A 20,643-nucleotide genomic window follows, 5' to 3' on the forward strand; every position below is an offset into this window, starting at 1 on the left:
GGAAAAAAGGAGGTAAAGATTTGGAAGTCTGGTTAATGGAATGGTCCATAGTTAGTTGAGTGTGTTAGGGGTGATGACTTGAAGTAAAGAAGAGAGGTGAGGGGCCAGGAATTTAGCTCAGTGGTTCCACCACCTGCCTCGCTAGCACAAGGTCCCGGAGTTTGATTCCCGTTACCAAAAAAAAAAAAAAAAAAAAGAAGAGAGGTGAGGTTGGGTGTTTTAAGGTCCCAGAGAGTATCGTGCAGGTAATGGGTGGGATGATCATTTTTCCTGGTTTCCCTGAAACAAGTCTTAGTTTACACCTATTGTAGATCAATTAAACACTGGTTACTTTTTCAGGGCCTTTCATTCTTAAATTTGACCCAGTTTGGAAATTTTCTCTGATCATTTACATTGAAAATGAACCTTTCTGTTTTTTTTCTGACAGAAAAATCCCTCTAAATTGTAGTTACCCTTTTAAAATTTTTTCCTCCCTTATGCAGTCCTTTCCTCCCTTGCTTTATTCCCTCCCTTTATTCCCTTCTGCCCTTTTCTTTCTCAATCAGTATCTTCCTTTCTCTTTTAAGGCGAAAGGGTAGGATCATTGTTTTGGGTCATACTTCTTAAAATATGATAATTTTTTAATTATAAAAAAGAAAGTGAAGATTTCTATTAATCCTAAGTGATTTCTAGAGAAAACTGCTGTAATTTTTTGATATAGTTTTACTACTTCTTTTTCTACCAAAAAAAAAGGTTTCATATGTTTTATCCTAATTTGTCACTTTATAGTAGCTTTTCTTATGACAGTTTTAAAATAACATTTCTTAAATAACAAATGGCTTATATTATTCCATTATAAGAATTTAGCCACTTAAGAGGCATATACCTCTTAAGCTTTTTTTTTTAATTTTCATTTTTTTTGTACATGTTTGCAGCACATAATAATTACATTCCTTATGGGAAGTTGGTACATCTACATAACACTTTTAATTCTCTTTTTCATCTCCTTTCCCTCTGCTCCATATCCCCTTTCTCCATTTCTTGGTCCCTCTTCCATTTGCAAAATATTTATCTCCTTTTTCCTATTATCTTTCATTTTGCTCTTTATTTATATTTTGGATTTCTCATATAAAAGAAGCCACACAATATATTAGCTTGTGTATTATTTTGTATAAAGCAATGTTCTTAGCATTGGGATATAACAGTGATCTTCAGATATATAAAACAGATCTTCAGCTTTGCTGGAGCTTACATCTTTGTGAGATAAAAAGTAAATAAATCATATACATATATGCCAAAAATACTATTGAATTATATTAAGTACCTTGATGTAAATGAAGCAAGATAATAGGATAAAGAGTGGTTGTCCTTCCTTAGCTAGGGCTCTCAAGGAAGTTTCCTTTGAAAAGATGCATAAGGGCTTTGAGGGTGGCTCAGCGGTAGAGCATTTGCTAGCATGCATGAGGCCCGAGGCTTAATCCCTAGCTCCACAACCAAAAAAGGAAAAAACCAAGGCGTTTGAGTAGAAACCTAAGAAAATTTTTAGAGAAACAGCATTTGTTATGGAAAGAACAGCAGTGCATAGGTGCAAAGAAGGTGATGGGCTTCATACAGTCTTAGAAATATAAGGGTCCTGGAGCAGCCAGAGTGAAGGAAGGTTGGATTTAGGGCATCACTTTATGTGGGGCATTATAGACCATGGTAGGGATTTTAGATTTCAGTCTAGATATGATGGAAAGCAGCGTAGGACTCAGAGCAGTAGATCTGAGGTATTTTAAAAGGTTACTATAGCTATGTCATGGAGAGAGTAGATTGTGATAAGGGTGGGTAATGGTAGCAAGGAGATGAGTTAAGAGGTTACTGTAGTTGTGAGGGCAAAAGATGATTATAGTTTGCTCTGAGTGATAGTAGTAAAAGTATTTAGGATATATTTTAAAAATAAAGTTTGTAGGATATGATGATGTCTTTGATATGTGGAGGAAGAGTCAAGGATATTGTCGTGGATCTTGGCTTGAACAACTGAGAACATGGTCTATTAATGGAGATGATCACTGTTTACTGTGTGAGATGAGTTTTTGTTGAGAAAAATCAACATGTAAATATTATTTTGGTAGGGTTAAAACATGTTTACACATTTATATGAAATGTTCAAATCTAAGTTACTGCTATATATACAGTAAAAAAAATACTTGTGTTACATATTATCTATTGTGCCTATTGTAGAAGAACAAGAAATTTTAGCAGTAAAAGTTACCTTAAAACCTGATGTTCTCCACTTTAAAAAAAAAAGTTTTGGGGGCCTGGGATTTAGCTCAGTGGTTTCGCTGTCTGCTGCACAAGCGCAAGGACCTGAGCTCGATCCCTGGTACCAAAAAAAAAAAAAAAAAAAGTTTTTGGAGATAGTATCTTGCTGTATTGCCCAGCTTGATCTAAAATTCCTAGGCTGAGGTGATCTTCCCACTCTTAGTCCCCCAAGTAGCTGAAATGTGCCTTTAAAAAAATTACTTCCATTCTTTTTTTTTTTTTGGTACCGGAGATCGAACTCTTGAGCTTGCACAGCAGGCGGTGAAACCACTGAGCTAAATCCCCGGCCCAAATTATGCCCTACAGAAAAGGCTTTTTTTTTTTTTACTTCCATTCTTAATAATTTAAGTGTCTTTTTCACTTTAAGGCTCTGTGCATGCTATTACTGAAAGGCAGTTAGGAAAGTATGTGACCTGTGCTTTGAAGTCCCTAATGCCCCTTGTCTCAGCCCCAGGGATATGTATTGGTCATTATTTTTCTACCGTCTGGGTTTATTAGTATCATGTCTCATAAAATAAAGGCTGACCTGCAGTTCATCTCCTACTGCCTTGGCATATGGTGCTCACATGGCACTTTCATTGAGTTGGTTAAATTCCTTGAAAGGCAACAACACACCTAGCCAGTTTTTAAAATTTAAAATCTTGCTTTTAAAAATATCTGTTAGTCTGTTATTCAGGCTTTAATCTGACCTTTTAGATAGATTCTCTACTGATAAGCATCAAAAGTTGTATTCAGCTTTTAGAATACCTCATTTTACATGCTTTAGCCTTAGTATTTTAACTTGGTTTATACAAATTTGTTCTTAAACTATTTCTTAGGGGTGAAATGGGAGGTTATTTCATTATATTTGAGTGATTACAAAAAGAATGAAGTAAATAATTTTTTTAAAGTTTTATTTTTTAAAAAAAGTTTTATTTATTTTTTTCTGGTACTGGGAATTGAACTCAGCACTTTGCACTTGCCAGGCAGGCATGGTGCCAGTGAGCTATATCCCCAGCCCTAAATAATTTTTAAATTCTAGTAAGAGCAACATTTATCATATGATAGAAAAGTGGCAAAATTGGAGCGATATGAGCTAATTTAAAATTTATTGTTAGGGCTGGGGATTTAGCTCAGTGGTTCCACCACCTTCCTCACAACCACAAGGTCCCGAGTTCGATCCCCGGTACCAAAAAATAAACAAAAAATAAAATAAAATTAATGTATACTTTATAAAAAATAAAATATTAACTTTCTCATATTGACATACTTCAATAAACTATGTAATTTTACCTTACTGTATAATTTCGAATGTTTTATTTTAAAGAAATTAGGTATTAATTTCTGTGATGACTGTTAAGCCAGTATTTTTAATTACAGAGATAAACTTAATGGAATAATGATATAAGAATTCCAGTTTATATTCTGGGAGATTGGAAGGATTGTCTTAACTGCTTATGAAAACTATTGTAAATAAATTATTTAAATTACTCATGAATAGTTTTTTAATGCCATAAAATATCATGATCCTTCTAGCCAATTTGTACTTTATATATAAAGTCTTGGTTTTGTGATTCTCTAGCAGTGTTAAGTATTGTGTAGGCCAGCATGTCAGTAGAATCCCTCCACGGACAAAATTTAGCCTGGGTCAGTCAGTACTCCTTAGACAATAGTGTCCAGCCATATGTAAATCTACTGTATTATTCTATTATCCAGCACAAAATAACTGTCCTTTATTTTACAGTGAAAAATACACCAGTTGAACTGATAATTTGCTTATACTTTAAGAAAACAGCTTTTTTGAGGTATATTTGATATATAGTAACCTACAAATACTTAAAATATATGTTTTGATGCATGTTAATACCCGTGAAAATTATTGCAGTTGAGGAAATTAACATATTCATCACTCCAAAAATGTTTCCTAGAACCTCTTTGTAAATTCTCTTTTCCCCCTTTCTCCCACATTGATCACCTCCACTCCTGTACTGGAGAATGATCCCAGGGCCCTCACATTGAATTACATCTCTACTTAACCCCCGCCCCCCCCTTTTTTTTTTCTTTTCAGATTGAGTCTTGCTAAATTGCCCAGATTGGGCTAAAATTTGAGATCTCCTGCCTTGCCTTCCAGGGATTATAGGTGTGCACCACCATGTTTGGTTTAATCTGCTTTTTGTTTTGTTTTTTTTTGGTACTCGGGATCGAATTCAGAACCTTGTGCTTGCTAGGCAGGCAGTGGCACCACTGAGCTAAATCCCCAGCCCAATCTGCTTTTGGTTGTTATACATTCCTTTCTATTTTTAAGATTTTTGTGTAAATCCAGTCATACTGTATGCATGTATTTTTTCTGCTCAGGATAAGTATTTTGATTATTTTGTTTTTTTATTCTAGTACTGACGATCAAATTCAGGACCTTGTGCTTGTGAGGCCTTTGCGGTGCCACTGAGCTAAATCCCTGGCCCCAGTATTTTGAGATTAATCTATATCTCTGTATCACTGTGTGTTATCCATAGTTTGTTCCTGTTTTTTTTTTTTTTTTGAGACAAGGCCTCACTTTGTAGTTCAGGCTGGCCTTGAACTCACCATTCCTCCTGCCTCAGCTCCCAGGTGCTAGGATTACAGGTATGCACCACCACCACACCTGGCCCCATTAACAATGAGTTAAAATGGTCACAGATTTAAGAACTTCATATCTGACATATTGTACAGTTATGGTAGCTTCTTTTTGTTGTTTGTTTTTGTTTTTAGAGATAGGATCTCTCTTTGTAGTTCAGGCTGGCCTTGAAGTCACTATATAGTTCAGACTGGCCTCCCAACTTTCGGTGATCTTCCTGCCTCAGCCTCCCATGGGCTTAGATTACAGGTGTGTACCACTATGCTTGGCTTTTTTTTTTTTCTTTGAAATAAGGTCTCTGTGTAGTGCAGGCTGGCCTCTTGATTCACAATCTTTCTGCCTCAGCCTCTTCTGAGTGCTGGGATTACACGTGTGTATATGCTCATTGTATTTTAACAGCTTGAAATCTTTTCATTTTGAGACATCATTGGTATTTGAAAGGTCAAAAATAATATTTCACAATTCATAACAAAATTAAGTAAATGACTGGAAAACTTTAACATTTATTAAATGATGATGTCATATTTCATTTATAAGGTTGACAAGTTCAGTTAAGTACCGTATTTCTAAATTCTGTAGGAATAGAACAGGAATTTTTGAGGGACTTTTAGCCTTTTAATTTTTTACTCATTAATTTAAAAAAATTATTGGGTATGAAAGTAATGAAATTTTCTTGCTTATTGTGGTAAAAAGGATTTAGTGATAAGAAAATTGTATATAAACTATTATTGTCATTTATGAGTGATACTTGATGATAGGTATAAGTCCAGATTTTTGTATTTGTCAGATGAAAATCACATTTAGATATATTCTTAATGTTAGATGTTACTAATGTTACTTAATGTTACTGATGTTTAACTCAATGTGTAGAGGAGTACTGCCAGGGCTGCAGCCACCATCCAAAGTGTGCATGACAGCCTCATAACTGAGAACTACCCAGCCCCAGTAGTTAACAGTGGGTGTGATGAGAAACCCTGACCTAAATTTTCCTTAATTGTCAGGCAAAATAACTAAAATTCAGTGAAGTTGATATTCGTTGTCCAGCTCGTATTTGTCAAATGCTGTCTCTGGGTCTATACTAAGTGCTGGTAGAAAAACATTTACATGAAAGTAAACACAAAATTGTAAATGCTTAGAATTAGAGAAAGGGCATAAAATTGATAACAGTAATTTCTATTTTGATATGAGTGGAAAGCCTGAGAGAGAAGATGACATTTTAGGTGATGCCTGAACTCTGCCTTACACTCATCTCTTCATGATGGGGAGAAGGAAGAGCATCGGTGTTTCTAGTAGATGTCCTGGAGGGTCCCAGGCTCTCCTGTGGGAGGTGCTCTGCTGAGCCTTTCTGATGACAGGAGCTTAGTGCTCCTGAGACCACATGGGAATGAAGTGCAGAAGTGCACTGTCCGAGGACACATGGCTAGCGAGTATGCTGTGTGGCTCCTGCAACTGAAGAGTTGAATTTTAAATTTTATTTACTTTTCATTAATTTAAATGTAAAGAGCTGTATGTAGCTGCCACGTTCAACTGGGTTAGCAGTTCTCGGGCCTGACAAAGTCCAAGTCATGACAAGTGTTTGAGAAGGCATTTGGATTTTATTTGTTTATTTTGGTGCTGGGTATTGAGCCTAGGGCTTCATATGTGGTAGGTAGGCAGGCATTCATTTTACCACTGAGCTACACTCCTATTTAGTATACAGAAGCGCCATTGAAGGGTTTCTGGTAGGAAAGAGATGATAGAATTTAAAGTGTGAAAATAATCTGGTATTCATTATATTAGCAGATGTATTGTAACTTACAGAATACATAGGGAGCTGAATGCTAGAAACAAAAAACTGGATCTGAAATCAGGCCAAATGGATTGAGATCCTGGTGCTTACACACAGTAGGTGTTTGTTGTGGGCCAGTTACTTACCCTTTTTTGTGCTTTAGTTTATTTTTTTCATTATAAAGTGAAGATAATGCTACTCATTTTCAAAAGTCATTATGCAGGACGGTAAATGTGACAGGTCCATTTCAAACTGCTGGAGCCTGTGTATGGTCTTCACTCCTCTCTTTAGCAGGAGGTGCCACCTCATCACCACTCCCTTTTACCACTTGCCACAAGAAGGATGAGAAACAAACCGTTGTCTTATTGTCCCTTTGAAAATAAATTTGAATAGGTGTAATATAGTTTTGGATAAAATGCTTATGTTTTTTCATTTGAATAGTGTGGCTTTTAAAATTTTACAGTTTATTATCTATGCAAAGTAATCTTTGGAACTTTTATTAAAATGAAAAAGTCTTTAATAAATTAATAAATGGTCATTGCAAAAAATTTGAAAGGGTGAAAAGATTTATATTATCATTACCATGTGTTAAATACTAACATTTTTTATATTTCTTTGTTGTTAGACACATTGCTTTATTTTTAATAGTTCCAAACAATCTTTTGTAAAAATTATATAGTTTTTTTGTTTTTAAAAATTATATAGTTTTAACATGATGTACACGTTATTGTAGTTATAGATGCTTTTTCTCTTGTTTTTTAAAATTTGTTTATTATTTTTGAGACAAGGTCTCACTGTGTAGTTTAGGCTGGCCTTGAACTGTGTAGCCCAAGTTGACTTTGTACACGTGGTTATCCTCCTGCCTCAGCCTCCCAAGTGCTGGGATTATAGGCCTGTGCCACCACACAAACCCAACTGTAGTTACAGATTTTGTTGCCTTATTTTTATACATTTTTTCCTTCTCTGTCTTTGACTTACAGGGGAAAGAAGCATTTTGGAAATAGTTCTAAGTGTTTCTCAAATGTCACGTTTCATAGATGTTTATAGTATATACAATTATCTTCTGTGGAGTGTCAGGGGTATATTAGATTAAATGGGTTAGCATGTTTCTTACATTAAGTGAATAATTTATTTTGGCAACTAAATCAAGTTTAGATAATTTTTCAATTCTTTATATCTCTTATGACTATCATTTTATAGTATCAAAAAATCACCTTTTTATACTTAAGAACCTATTATGTGCAAGGTATGACAATATGGGAGGGGTTACCAAAGTATGGCTACTCTCAAAAAATAGAGCAAAATTAACTGATTAGATATGATAAATATCAGTTAACTCACTTTTTTGGGGGGGACAAGGTCTTGCTATGTATTCTAGATTGGCTTTAAGTCACTGTGTAGCCCAGGCTGGCATTAAATTGGCACTCCTGCCTCAGCCTCTGGAATGCTGGGATTACAGGTATGCACAACCACACCTAGAAATTAAGTCATTTTTGAGTTTCCTTTCTCTGTCTCTGTCTTTGTCCCTCTCTCCCTCTCCCTGCTTCCTCCACCCCTCCCTACAGAAGCCCTTTGCTTTGAGCTATATCCTCAGCTCTCCATCCCCTCCATTTTTGAGATAGGGTTTTGCTAATTTTTCTAGGCTGGCCTTGAATTTGTGATCCTCCTGCCTCAGCCTCCTAGAGTGCTGGGATTATAGGCAGGTGCCACCATGCCCAGTTTGTATTTTGAAACCGGATCTTGCTAAACTGCCCAGACAAGGCTCGAATTTGTGGGGTATAGGTCAGTGGTAGACTGCTTACCTACCATCCTCAAGGCCCTGGATTTAGTCCCCAGCACTGCTGGGAAAAATTAATGGTTAAAAGGAATATAGTTACACTTATATTATGAACTATTATTTAATGATCTAAAAGAAAAATGAAGTAGGTGTATGTATTGGCTCCTCACCATATTTGTTGTTAAGCGAAGAAGTTAACATGTGAAAGAATAATAATAATAATAATTATTATTATTATTATTTTTGTACTGGGTATTGAACTCAGGACCTTGTGCTTGCGAGGCAGGCAGTGGCACTGAACTAAATCCCTGGCCCCAGAATAATTATTTTTTTGTTATTACATTTATTTATAAAATAAACATTTATAAATGTAAAAACGATTGGGGAAGAATGCATATCAGACACTTAATAGAATTTTACCTCTATAGAATAGAATGGGATTTGTGGACTGAAATGGAGAACATTTCTTTTACTCTTTTTTTTTTGGTACCGGGGATCGAACTGGGGTCCTTGCACTTGCGCAGCAGGCGGCAAAACCACTGAGCCTAATCCCCGGCCCTCTTTTACTCTTTAAAACCAAACCAAAACCAAAACCGAGAAACATATTTATGTATTACTTTAAATATTAAAAAGCAAAAATAAGTCTTTTTTCTTCCCCTTACAATCTTAGTGCCAGTGGTCTGATATGTGGATCAGTATTAATTGTATTCTGATTAAATCAGTAGACTCACAGTGACCTCAGAAATTTCCCTAGAAGACCAGAATCATAATACATTACCAGTAATAAATTGTGGCCTGTAGCCAGGCATGGGGGCTCATGGTTGTAATCCCAACACTCTGGGAGACTCAGGCAGGAGGATTGCAAATCCTAATCCAGCCCAGGCAATTAATGATTTATCGAGACCTGGTCTGAAAATAAAAAATAAGAAAAGGGGATTGGGATGCAGCTTGTTGTCAGTTTTTAATACCCATTATACCACAAAAACAAATAAATTGTGGCTTGTGATTTTTCCATTGTGGTCCTGTATTCACTTTACCACATTTTTAATATATCTATTTACTTAAGTCAAAATGTTGTATTACTTTTAAAGATCATCTTGAATTGAATTTTGCAGAAGTTTATAAAATATCCACAATTTAGTACATTATATGTTTCATCATTTTCATATACTTTCTGGACTCACTTTTTATTTCTTCAGAAAGTTTTGGATTTAGGGAAGAGAAACTGTCATTTTTACCCTCTTTTTAGAAAATTCTGTCAGCATCTTCAAATATTTATGGAATTCAGATGCTGCTGCTAGTATTTTGTTTTTCCTGGTAAAATTGTGTTAATTATACCTAATCATCTTTCTTTCTTGCTTTTCTTTCTAATTATGGAATATGTTGAATATATTTATTTTATTTGTTGTGACAGCCTAAAAAAGGGGTTTCTTTTCTGTGCCATCATTAAAACAAGTGAAAAAGGGCCAGAGATTTAGCTCAGTGGTTTCGCCGCCTGCTGTGCAAGTGCAAGGACCCAAGTTTGATCCCCAGGACCAAAAAAAACAAAAACAAAAACAAGTGAAAAACCTTTGGCTTTTTGGACATTGCTTCCAAGGCTTAAACACTGGAGATAGGCAGTATTACTAAGGGTACTGAAATTAATTTTGGAAACATTTATTGAATAGTTGTTATATGCAAAGATTTGTGCTGGATAATAAGAGAACACAATTAGATAATAAGAGAACATAATGGTGGATACAGCCACAGTTGTCTTTAATTAGAGTTCTCCTTTATTAGATGAGATAGTGATATATTGTTTTAGATACAGGTTGGAAAGTGAGATACATTAATGGTTATATAAAATGAACAGATATTTATTAATAAACAGTAAGATTTTTTGGTGTAGTTATGAATTCTCATGAGGCAGAAGTACAGTTCTTGGAGGATGGCTGAAGTTGTTGCTTAATGGTAGGGGTACTTGCTTATCATGTTTGAGATCCTGGGTTCAATCCTCAACACCCTACCACTACCACTAAGTACTTGGAAGAGTGTAGTATAATTAAGTATTCGATAGAGAAAGAAGATGTCTGCATAAACTCATCTAAGAAGTCTCACAGTGCAGATAGACAGATAATTTGGCCTGCATCTTATTAGATTTTAGAGAAGTGATCACACTAGGTGGAGGATAAAAATCTTCCTCCTGCATCTTACTAGATGTTGAGAGAAGAGAGCACACTGACACACTGTAAGGTAGAGGATGAAATTCTTGCTCCATACTGTACTGAGCCATGAATCTGTATACAGCCTGACCATCTGTGGGCAGCGAGTTGGCTGTGGAGAAACTGACAGAATAGTTTTTAGAACATTTTCTTCATTATTATAGTGACACTGTATACTAGGTACTGTTCTAAGAATTTTGCCTGTATTAATGCATTTAATTTTTACAACCACCACATGAGGTAGATACAATTATATTTCCCTTCATTAATTAGGGAAACAAACACAGAGGTGAAGTATTTTGCCTGAAGTCATCTAGCCTGTCCATTTTAGAGGCTTGATTTGAACTCATGTCTATCTTTCTTGTTTTGTTTTTGGTCCTTGGGGATCAAACTCAGAACCTTGCGCTTGCGAGACAGGCATGGTGCCACTGAGCTAAATCCCTGGTCCTGTTTTGTTTTTTGGGGATAGGGTTTCTGTCTGTAATTCAGAGTGGCCTTTAACTCATTATGTAGCCCAGGCTGTCCTTGAACTGATGGAAATCCTCCTGCCTCAGCCTCTTGAGTGCTGGGATTACAGGCATGCACTACCACACCTGGCTGAACCCCAGTGCATCTTTAATGTTTATTGAGGTATTGTGCTAAATGCTTTATACTCATATTGTTTAATCCTCATGCAACTTTCATTTACAAATAAAGAAAACAGACCTCAGCAAAGCATCTATTTGATACAGATCCATCTGACTTTATAGCTCATATAAAATATTGCATTTTACAGAGTGGGAAGCTGCATTCCCTTTTTTAATTCTTACAAATATAGTAAAAGGTAATACTCAACTTTTGGGGGGATTAAGACTTGTTTGAAAATGTGATAAAAGGTATGGATCTCCTTGCAGAGCAATAAACAAACATGATTTTTTGGTCTAGACAAATTTTCCCCTTGCAAGAATGCCATGTTACATTTTGTCCTTAATTTCCAGTGTATTGAAATAGCTCAATTTGAATTTTATAGTGTATTAAATAACACATACCTTATTAAGGTTTTGGTCTGCTGGTGGTATAACTCCGGTAGAATACTTGCCTAGCATTCATGAGGCCTGGATGTGATCCTAATCATTTTTTTTGTTTTTGTTTTTGGTACCAGGGATCAAACTTAGGACCTTTGCGCTTGCAAGGCAGACTCAGTGCCACTGAGCTAAATCCCCGGCCCAAAAGCACCTTTTTAAAAAAAAAAAACAGGTTGTACCTGTCTTTCCATATTTTTAATTTTTGTTTTCTTTGGATTTTTGAGACAGGGTCCTGCTCTGGCTGGTCTGGGACTCACCATTCTCTTGTTTAGCCCTTCTAGTGCTGGGATGACAGGCCTGTACCTGTACTTCCATTTTGAAGTCATTTCTTATTTTTGAAATTCTCTTCCCCCATCCTCCATTTTTTTGCTTTCCTGACTTGTGTCCTGTGTCCTCCCTCCCTTTTGTTTTTCTTTTTTGTGCTGATGATTGAACCCAGTGCCTTGCACTGGTAGGCAAGTGCTACAACCCGTGGCCCCTTGAAGTAACTTTTCCCAAAGCATTTATGTATCTGGAACTTAGTTATATCCTGGGCATTAAACGTTCTGGGTCTGTTATTATTTCCACCTTGACATCTACTGACTAATGACATTTATGAAAGTTAGGATATCTTGTTAATATTTAACATGGGTTTGTTCATTAAGTGTTAAATCAGATACCTAATTAAAATCTTATTTAATATGTATTGTTTTTTCTTCAAAAGAAAGATTAACCTTGAAGATTTAAGGGATGCTCTATTGTTAAATTCCAATTATAAATGGCTTTTGCATTTCTTAGATTAAAAAACAGTAGAAATAGTAAGTGTTCATGTTAGAGAACTTTGAAAATGTCTTTCTTTAAGCTATGGAATATTCCTTTGAGTCATTTAAAACGTATTATATGTATTATTATTCAAAACAACTGATAAGGGCCAGTTTAAACTAAAATAAGTCATAGGAAATTGGACTGTCTTTACAATTTTTGTGGTAAATGGAGTTGTAATTATTATTATTTTTTGTTTGATTGTTCATTTTTTTGAGACGGGGTCTTACTATGTAATACAAGCTGGCCTTGAACTCACTATGTACAGCCCAGGCTGGCCTTGAACTCCCAGTGATCCTCCTGCCTCTGCCTCCTTAGTATAGTTTGAGGATTATAAGCATGAGCCACCATGCCTAGCTTAGAGTTGTAATTATTTTAAGAAAAAAGAAACAAAAGACCAGTATTATGTCAAGGCATGGATTTATTATTGCCATGAAGTTGGTGACATAAATAGAGAGGTAATTTTTGACTGTAAGCTTTGATAGACAATTCCCTCTTTATCTTTTAAAAGCCTATGTTTGTTAAGGGAATCATAGGCAGGAGACTGTGAAGGATTGTGAGTTTTGTCTTTTGTGCATTTAAACTATAATTCTGTGATTGCATAATTGCCATATAAAATGTTCAATAGAAAGGTAATTTAACTGTTAACAAGTTCCAAAGATCTTTTGATTATGCTAATTTTAGATTTATAAACCCAGTTGTATAATTTTATTTATTCTGTAAGCATATGTTTTATAATTTTTAAAAATCCAGAAAATTTAATTACAAGCATGTGTAAAATATTTCAGACTTGCTCAAACAAAAGGACTTTGAAAGGCCAATTCAAAGATTTTTTTTTTCTCTGTTTAAGGGTGCTTATAGAAAATTCTGACTAAAGATTATTGGTCTCTGATAGCTTGGTTGGGTGGGAAACTTTCTGTAAGAAAGGTCATTAGTGGGCTAGGGATTTAGCTCAGTGGCACTGTGCCTGTCTCGCAAGTGCAAGGTCCTGAGTTTGATCCCCAGTAACAGCAACAAAAAAAGTCATTGGTGTTTGTCTGAAAATGGGTGAAGCATTTTATCAGGAATGCTAAATTATTTTTCAGTAGAGACTAGTAAATTATCACACACACACACACACACACACACACACACACACACACACACACAAAGTTAGTCCCAGGCTAGGGTTGGGGCCAGGTTTCTTTTCTTTTGTTTCATTATATATTGTACTAGGTTCTGTGAAAAAAAAAACAGTAGTAGGAAAGAGTTTTCCTTCCTGTCCTAATGTTTTTGCTGGAAACATGAAACATTCACAAAACTGAAGAATAGTTAAAAGAATTGGAGCATACAAGTTGTTTAATTTCCCCTGAAAGTGAAGAAAGCCACAACCAAATAGTAACTAATTAGTAACAGTTTGTTAGAAAGCAAACTCCTTTAACTTAGACAAAACAGATACTGTGTCAGTGAACCAAAGATCACGGGCTTTCCTCTTAAAGTTCCCCCTTCCCAACTATAAACTGTTTCTTTGTGGAGTATCTACTTACAAGGTATTGTGCATAGCACAGAGGATTCAATGTTTCCTATGCTCAGGCTCTTTTTTTCCTTCGGTACAGTGGATTGAACTCAGGACCTTGTGCTTGCAAGGTGGGTGCTGTGTCACTGAGCTAAGTCCTCGGCCCCTCAGGCTGCTTATTACCCAGTGGGAAAGCTGAATGTGATCTGTAGTTTAAGTACAGTGAGACTGATGTTGGTAGAGGTAGGTAGAGAATATCTTCCAATTCTTTCAAGTGTGAAGCAGTATTGTGAAACCCAGTCAGGGAGACAGCAAGTTGCCAAATTTATCTCATGAGAGGTGAGATTTGGCTTGAATTTCTAAGGATCAGTAGAAGGTATGCAGGTAAGAAAGGTACCCTATATTTGTGAAGCTGAGAAATTCTAGGGAACTAAAAAACTTTAAAATATTACATTATTGGTTAAAATTTGAAGCCCACAAAGATTGTTAGAAAGACTGAATTACACTTTGAAGTTGGTAGCAGCTGCAAGTTATAGCTAACTGTGTGTTAGCAAATGTAAAAAAGTGTACAGACTGGCTAAGAGCTTCATAGACACTGTACATTTTAAGTATTTTTTTGCGTAAAAGTTGATATAATGATGAATTTGTGTGATAAAAAAATTGCATTTGATGTACAGTGCTACAGTTGATCTTAGCCAAAAGGCCAAGAAGCGATTGATGTACAGTGCTAAAGATGTCCACCCAAAATTATTTGAGGAAAATAAGCTTTTTTTTTTTTTTGTATTATCGGGGAGTGAACCATAACCTTCACACTGAGCTATATCCCTTTTATTATTTTCCATTTTGACATATGGAATTGCTAAATTGCCCAGGTTGAGCTTAAATTTGCAGTCCTCCTACCTTGGCCTCCCAGAGTGCTGGGATTACAGGCATGTACCAACCAGCCACCCCACCAGCAAATTTATTTAAAGAGATTAATTCCTAGCTATCTGGAAATTTTAACAGTGTAGAATACGTTATTCCCCAGGGATTTCAGGGTTTTATAATAATGAAATTCATCAAGTCCCATGGGAATGCAGGGTAAAGAAGGGGCAGAATGGGTTAGGCAAATCAAGAAAGACACTTGTACAGTGGTACCTCCATGCTTACTGTTAAGTGGTTCTGGAAGGCACCGTGTATACCAAAAAAAACAAGTACCAAACCCCCCCCCCAAAAAAACAAGTACCAAACAAATTGTTTTGGCTGGAAAAGGTAGTCAAGGGGAAATCAGCACCTACACGTTCTAGCTTGCACATCCAGCACCAAACAAATGAATACTGGGACAAAATTTTCATGTCAAAATGTGTTGCGTACCAACAAGGAATTTCAGAGGAGTCAAGTACCAAGATATGACTGTATTAGGAAGAAAGCACATTCTAGAGGTGATGAAGGTGTTGTAAATGACAGTTTTCTTTTGTATTGTCATTTGCAGCAGTAATGTAGCATGGCTGTATAAATATCCGGTAGTCTGTCTTGTGCTAATTGGTTGTAACTCTGAACTAAAAAAAATAGATACAGCATGTAGATACTGTGAATGCTAGTGAAAACTTGTTGTTGTGTTTAGGTCAGTCGTTGGTAAGCTTGAGTTACCTGTTTGGGTGTAATAAATCACACACATGTTTCTGGGGCCTCACTCATGGTGGGGCTGGGTGAGTCCTATGAATGTGCATTTTCAACAGTTTCCCACATTTGGAAACAAATGTTTTATTTAAGTTTAGTGCAAAGCTTTCCCTTTCTTCCTTAATCTGTATAAATGAAAATCAGAATAGGAATCATTTCAATCCCAAAATGTGTCCTCCATTTATGTGCTTAATATTAAAATTTTAAACCAACAGTTTACACATTTGTAAGAAATTAAGTATAATATCTCTTTTTATTTTTTTTTATTTTTTGGTACCAGGGATCGAACTTGGGACCTTGTGCTTGTGAGGCAGGTGCTGGAACCACTGAGCTAAATCCCCGGCCCCTAGCTCTTTTAATTTTTATTTTATTTTAATTTAAAAATAATTTTTCTTTTAGACAGGGTCCCACTATGTAGTTCAAGCTGTCCTTGAGCTCACTGGGTAGCCCAGCCTTGAATTTATATAAGGCAATCCTCCTGCCTCAGCCTCCTGAGTACTCGGATCATAGGTGTGTGCCACCATGCCTACCTAATAGCTACCATTTTTGAACACATTTTTTATATCATTGTGAAGCATCTCATTTAATTTGCAAGAAACTTTATCTTTCAGTTTTACAATAAAAGAAACTAAGTATTTTGCTGACTTTCTGTGTAGTAGTGCCAGAATGCAAACCTAGGTGCCTCATTCCAAGTCTAATGTTTTTTAATTGATGCTGTATCTACTTGTAAGATACCTTGAATCATTTCACCCTGTTTCAAGTTTAAGTTTGCTCATTATTTTCAAGGTTTTGTCTGGAAAGTGATGATCTATGACTCAGCCTTAGAATAAGAACATATATCACATATCTTATGTGACTTGGTCCTGTGCCATAGAAATTTAATATTGTGATTTTTATAATAAAATTGAATTTGTGCTTATTTATAGTTGAATACTAAGTTTGGAGTTCTACTAAAACCTTGGAATTAAGAACAATTCACTTGGGGCTGGGGATTTAGCTCAGTGGTTTCGCCGCCTGCTGCGCAAGTGCAAGGACCAGAGTTCGATCCCCGGCACCAAAAAAAAAAAAAAAGAAAATCAGTTGTCAAATGTTGCTCTTCGAACTGCCGGGACAAAGATGGCTTGCAAAATAGATAGTTCTTTGAAAAATAAGAAGTTAATTTCTTATGCTCATGTAAAGTGTTGCTGTTTTTTGTAACCTGTAGTTTGACTTAGTAGAATTGATAATTGATAATTGTTCTCTATTTCTTTCAATACAGCTATACATATTTTATGAAGGTTTTGCTGTTGAACTGGGAAATGTTCTTACAATTTTAACTCAGTTCTCTAGGTTGCTTTGAAATAAAATGAAAGAAATAAAAATCTGCTTACTAGCTTGACCTCTTCTCTGTGCTATAAGACTTCTACCCCTTTCCAAGCCACCTGAGGTATTGAGTGGATATGCTAAATAAATTTTACCCTGAATAGCCATGTAATAGTGAGATTTGGTTGAATTAGTACTATAGTATAACATTTATACTTAAACCTTTGAGTGGCCACTTGTCTGCATCTGTTGTCATAAGTATTCCTTACGTCCTCTCCTGTCCTTAAGGACTACCAGGAGGCAAATAGATAATGAGACTCCTAGTGCTGCTTGCCCTGTGCTGCAGGACCACAGATGTTAGCAAGAGTATCATTTTTCTGAGCTCCATTATTGGCGTAAGTAGGCTTTTATGGGCCAGAATAGAAATTCTACTACCTTGTTTTAAACAGATTTTGTTCACTATAAAATTAATGTGCCTGGCAAAAAAATAAAAACCTTGAGATTTTATTTTGATGAGAAAAAAAATGATGCTAACAAAATGTTCATGTCACCCATTTTGACATGTTCTTTGAAGGTGTTTTGCTGTGCACTTTAAAAAAGTTGGTATCAGTGTACCATTTAAAATTATACCAGCTGGGGGCCAGGGATTTAGCTCAGTGGTTCTGTCGCCTGCCTTGCAAGCACAAGGTCCCAAGTTCAATCCCTGGTACCAAAAAAAAAAAAAAAATTATTCCAGCTGGGGTTGGGGATTTAGCTCAGCGGTGCCGCCACCTACCTTTCAAGTGCAAGGTCCTGAGTTCAATCCCTGATACCAAAAAAAAAAAAAAAAAAAGAATATCAAGCTAAAATTATACCAGCTGGTGGGTGGTGGCGGTGCATGCCTGTAATTTCAGCACTCCGGAGGTGGAGGCAGGAGGATTGCTATAAGTTCAAGGCCAGCCTGGGCTACATAGTGTGTTCAAGGATAGGTTGAATTATGTAGCAAGACCCTATCTCACAAAATCCAAAAAAATATAAATAAATGAAATAAAAAATAAAATTATACCCTAAAAAGTTTTCTTAGTTGGAGGTGGTGACCCATACTTGTAATTTCAGTATTCCTAGGAGGCTGAAATAAGAGGATGATAAGTACGAGCCCAGGATGGGCAACTTAGTGAGACTCTGTCCCCCCCAAAAAGGGCTGGGGATGTGAAGGCCCTGGGCTCAATTCCTAGTACTAAGTTTTTATAAATATATATTTGTGGGGCATAGTTATTTGTTCCCCAACAGTTTTTTTAAACACTGTTATGGATACAATGTTCAAAGAGCTGACTCAGCTTTACATGTTTTTCTGATTAAATTATATCAAGTAAGAAAAAATTCTAGAAAGAAAATTGAAACAATGAAAACCACAATTTTTCTTTTCAGAGAAACCTCTATATGTTAGAGAAAGCTCTTCCATGTTTTATATTTTTCTAGACATTCAAAATACACATGTATAACAACAGTTCATACTTAAAATTCTGCTTACATGGTGCATCTTTATCTTACCATATTTTATGTCAGTACAGAATGTACGTTATTTTAGTGGGCCATGACTGGCATTAAATACAGGACTATACATTATATGGGTTTTGGCTATATTGGGAAGAAAGTACATTCAGAAGAGTGGATTTTTTAATGAGTAACAGTGTTCTTTTTGTATGTAATTTATATAACTAGTTGTTTGTTGATAGACACTTGAGTTATTTCTATATTCTTGACTTTACAAACAGTACTGTGGTGAGCATCCTTGCCAATAGGTTTTTGTCATCTTGGTACTTTCTTTATAATGATCCCCCTTTTCCCCCTGCCAGAGTTCTGAGGATTGAAGCCAGGGCCTTGTGCATGCTAGGCAAATACTCCACCACTGAGCTGTATCTCCAGCTTTTTAAAATTTTATTTTGAGATTACGTCTTGCTGAATTGTCCAGGGTAGCCTCAAACTTTCAATCCTTCTGCCTCAGCCTCCCAAGTAGTCTGGGATTACAGATGTGCACTGTGTTTCCCGATATTTATGACTTGTTAACAACTTACTAGCATTTGTCCATCTGTGTGATGAAAATGATCAAAACAATGAAATATGCATAGTTCTATAAAAGCAAATATAGAATGATTTCTACTGAAAAGAAACAATCCCTTGTCAACTCAGACTCCAGTCCTGCTGTCAAGAAGCATCCTTTTTTTTTTGGTACTGGGGATCGAACTTGGGACCTTGCACTTGTGAGGCAGGTGGCAGAACCACTGAGCTAAATCCCCGGCCTGACTTTTTATTTTAATAAATAGTGTTTCAACTTTCTTATAATCTTTTGTTTCCCCCGTTTTCCTATCAGTATAGTTAGGTCATTGTTCTTGATCCTTTAACAACTGATTTAACTTTTGTAACATACAGTTTGGGCATTGGATGCAAAGAATATTCTAAAATGAAACAGTAGTTTTGTTTCTCAATCTTGTTTGCTTTTATGCCTTTTGACCCTCCCCCCTCATTTTATCTGTAAAAGAATGTGTATTGCCAACTCCTATTGAAGGATAATAATGATCTCCATGAACCTTTCCTATGAGATTTTCAGAAGCACCCTGGTGGCCTCTGGATGAAGCATATTAAACCTGAGGGAAATGGTTTCTGTACCTAATCAATATAGAGTTTTAGGTATGATGTCACTCTTGTCTCTTGGGATTTTATCCTTTGTACTGGCTGAAACTAACTTTTCTCCCCAGCCTAGATTCATAGATTCAGCAGACTACTGATTGCTTCTACTTTGATATCTAATAGGTAACTAAAACTTTTACTTTTGTTTCTTCCCATCATTTGTTGAACCTCTCAACATCTCTCTCACTGTAGTACTTTCACCCACCTAATATTTTAAGCCATAAATGTAGAGACTGTTTCTGATTTTCATGAAGCTATCATTTTTAAATACATTTCATAGTTTATTTATTACATGTCTTTTATTTTCTGTAGGTAGAATGCCAGTTTTATGAAGGCATGGATATATCTCTTGCTCACTGGTGTGTCCCATGCCCATAGAACAATGCCAGGCATAGTTTGTTCTCAATTAATATATGTTAAATGAGTGAGCCAATCAGTCATAATTGCTTTCTATCCTATTCTCCAGTTAATGCAGTAGGAACTTCTTTCAGATTGGCAACTAAGATAATAAACCTAATTTGTATACTATACCTGTTTTCATCTTCATTGTTACTCTTGTATTCTAAGTTGCCATTAGTTATGACCAAGATTATCACTATAGCTTTTTTACTACTCTTCTGCTTATATTTTCGCACTCTTCAGTTAACCAACATATTTGGAAAATGTCCAATATAGTCATTTCTGCTTTAAAAAATCCAGTCTTTGCCATACCTAGAAGCCCTTCAATGATTTAACCTCTTTTGTCAACTTTTTTAGCCTCCTGATATTACTAACCTCCCTTTCATTTGCAACACTTTCATCACATAGATATTTTTTCCTTGGCCTTATTAAGGCCTGAGGATTAGACAAGGGTGTTGCTCATTGGTAAAGTGCTTGTCTAGCATGTGTGAGACCCTGGGTTCAATTCCCAGTACCTCAAAATTTTCCTTTACATATTTTCTTTGCCGTGCAAATTTCCCCCCACTGGGGTATTGTCTATTGCTAACAAATTACTATAAACATAACAGTTTATTGTTGGAGATTGTTCTGTTTT

General features: G+C 35.9%; 1 protein-coding gene across 23 annotated transcripts in view; it reads left to right on the forward strand.

Annotated features, from left to right (window-relative positions):
* Positions 1 to 20,643, forward strand: part of Eif4g3 (eukaryotic translation initiation factor 4 gamma 3) — a 363,950-nt gene that overhangs the window by 77,418 nt on the left and 265,889 nt on the right. The window contains exon 1 of one of the 23 annotated variants that reach the window (XM_087215044.1): positions 11,234 to 11,252. The exons of the other annotated variants lie outside the window; for them this stretch is intronic. Within the exon in view, the coding sequence (XP_087071170.1) occupies positions 11,241 to 11,252 (12 nt within the window). The 5' untranslated portion in view covers positions 11,234 to 11,240. Of the gene's footprint in view, positions 1 to 11,233; positions 11,253 to 20,643 lie in introns of those variants that run through there. 23 annotated transcript variants of the gene reach the window in all.

Source organism: Heterocephalus glaber, unplaced genomic scaffold (genome assembly GCF_053883595.1).
Source record: "Heterocephalus glaber isolate CG9 unplaced genomic scaffold, H.glaber_assembly_v1.0 deba00001452, whole genome shotgun sequence".
NCBI lineage: Eukaryota > Metazoa > Chordata > Mammalia > Rodentia > Bathyergidae > Heterocephalus > Heterocephalus glaber.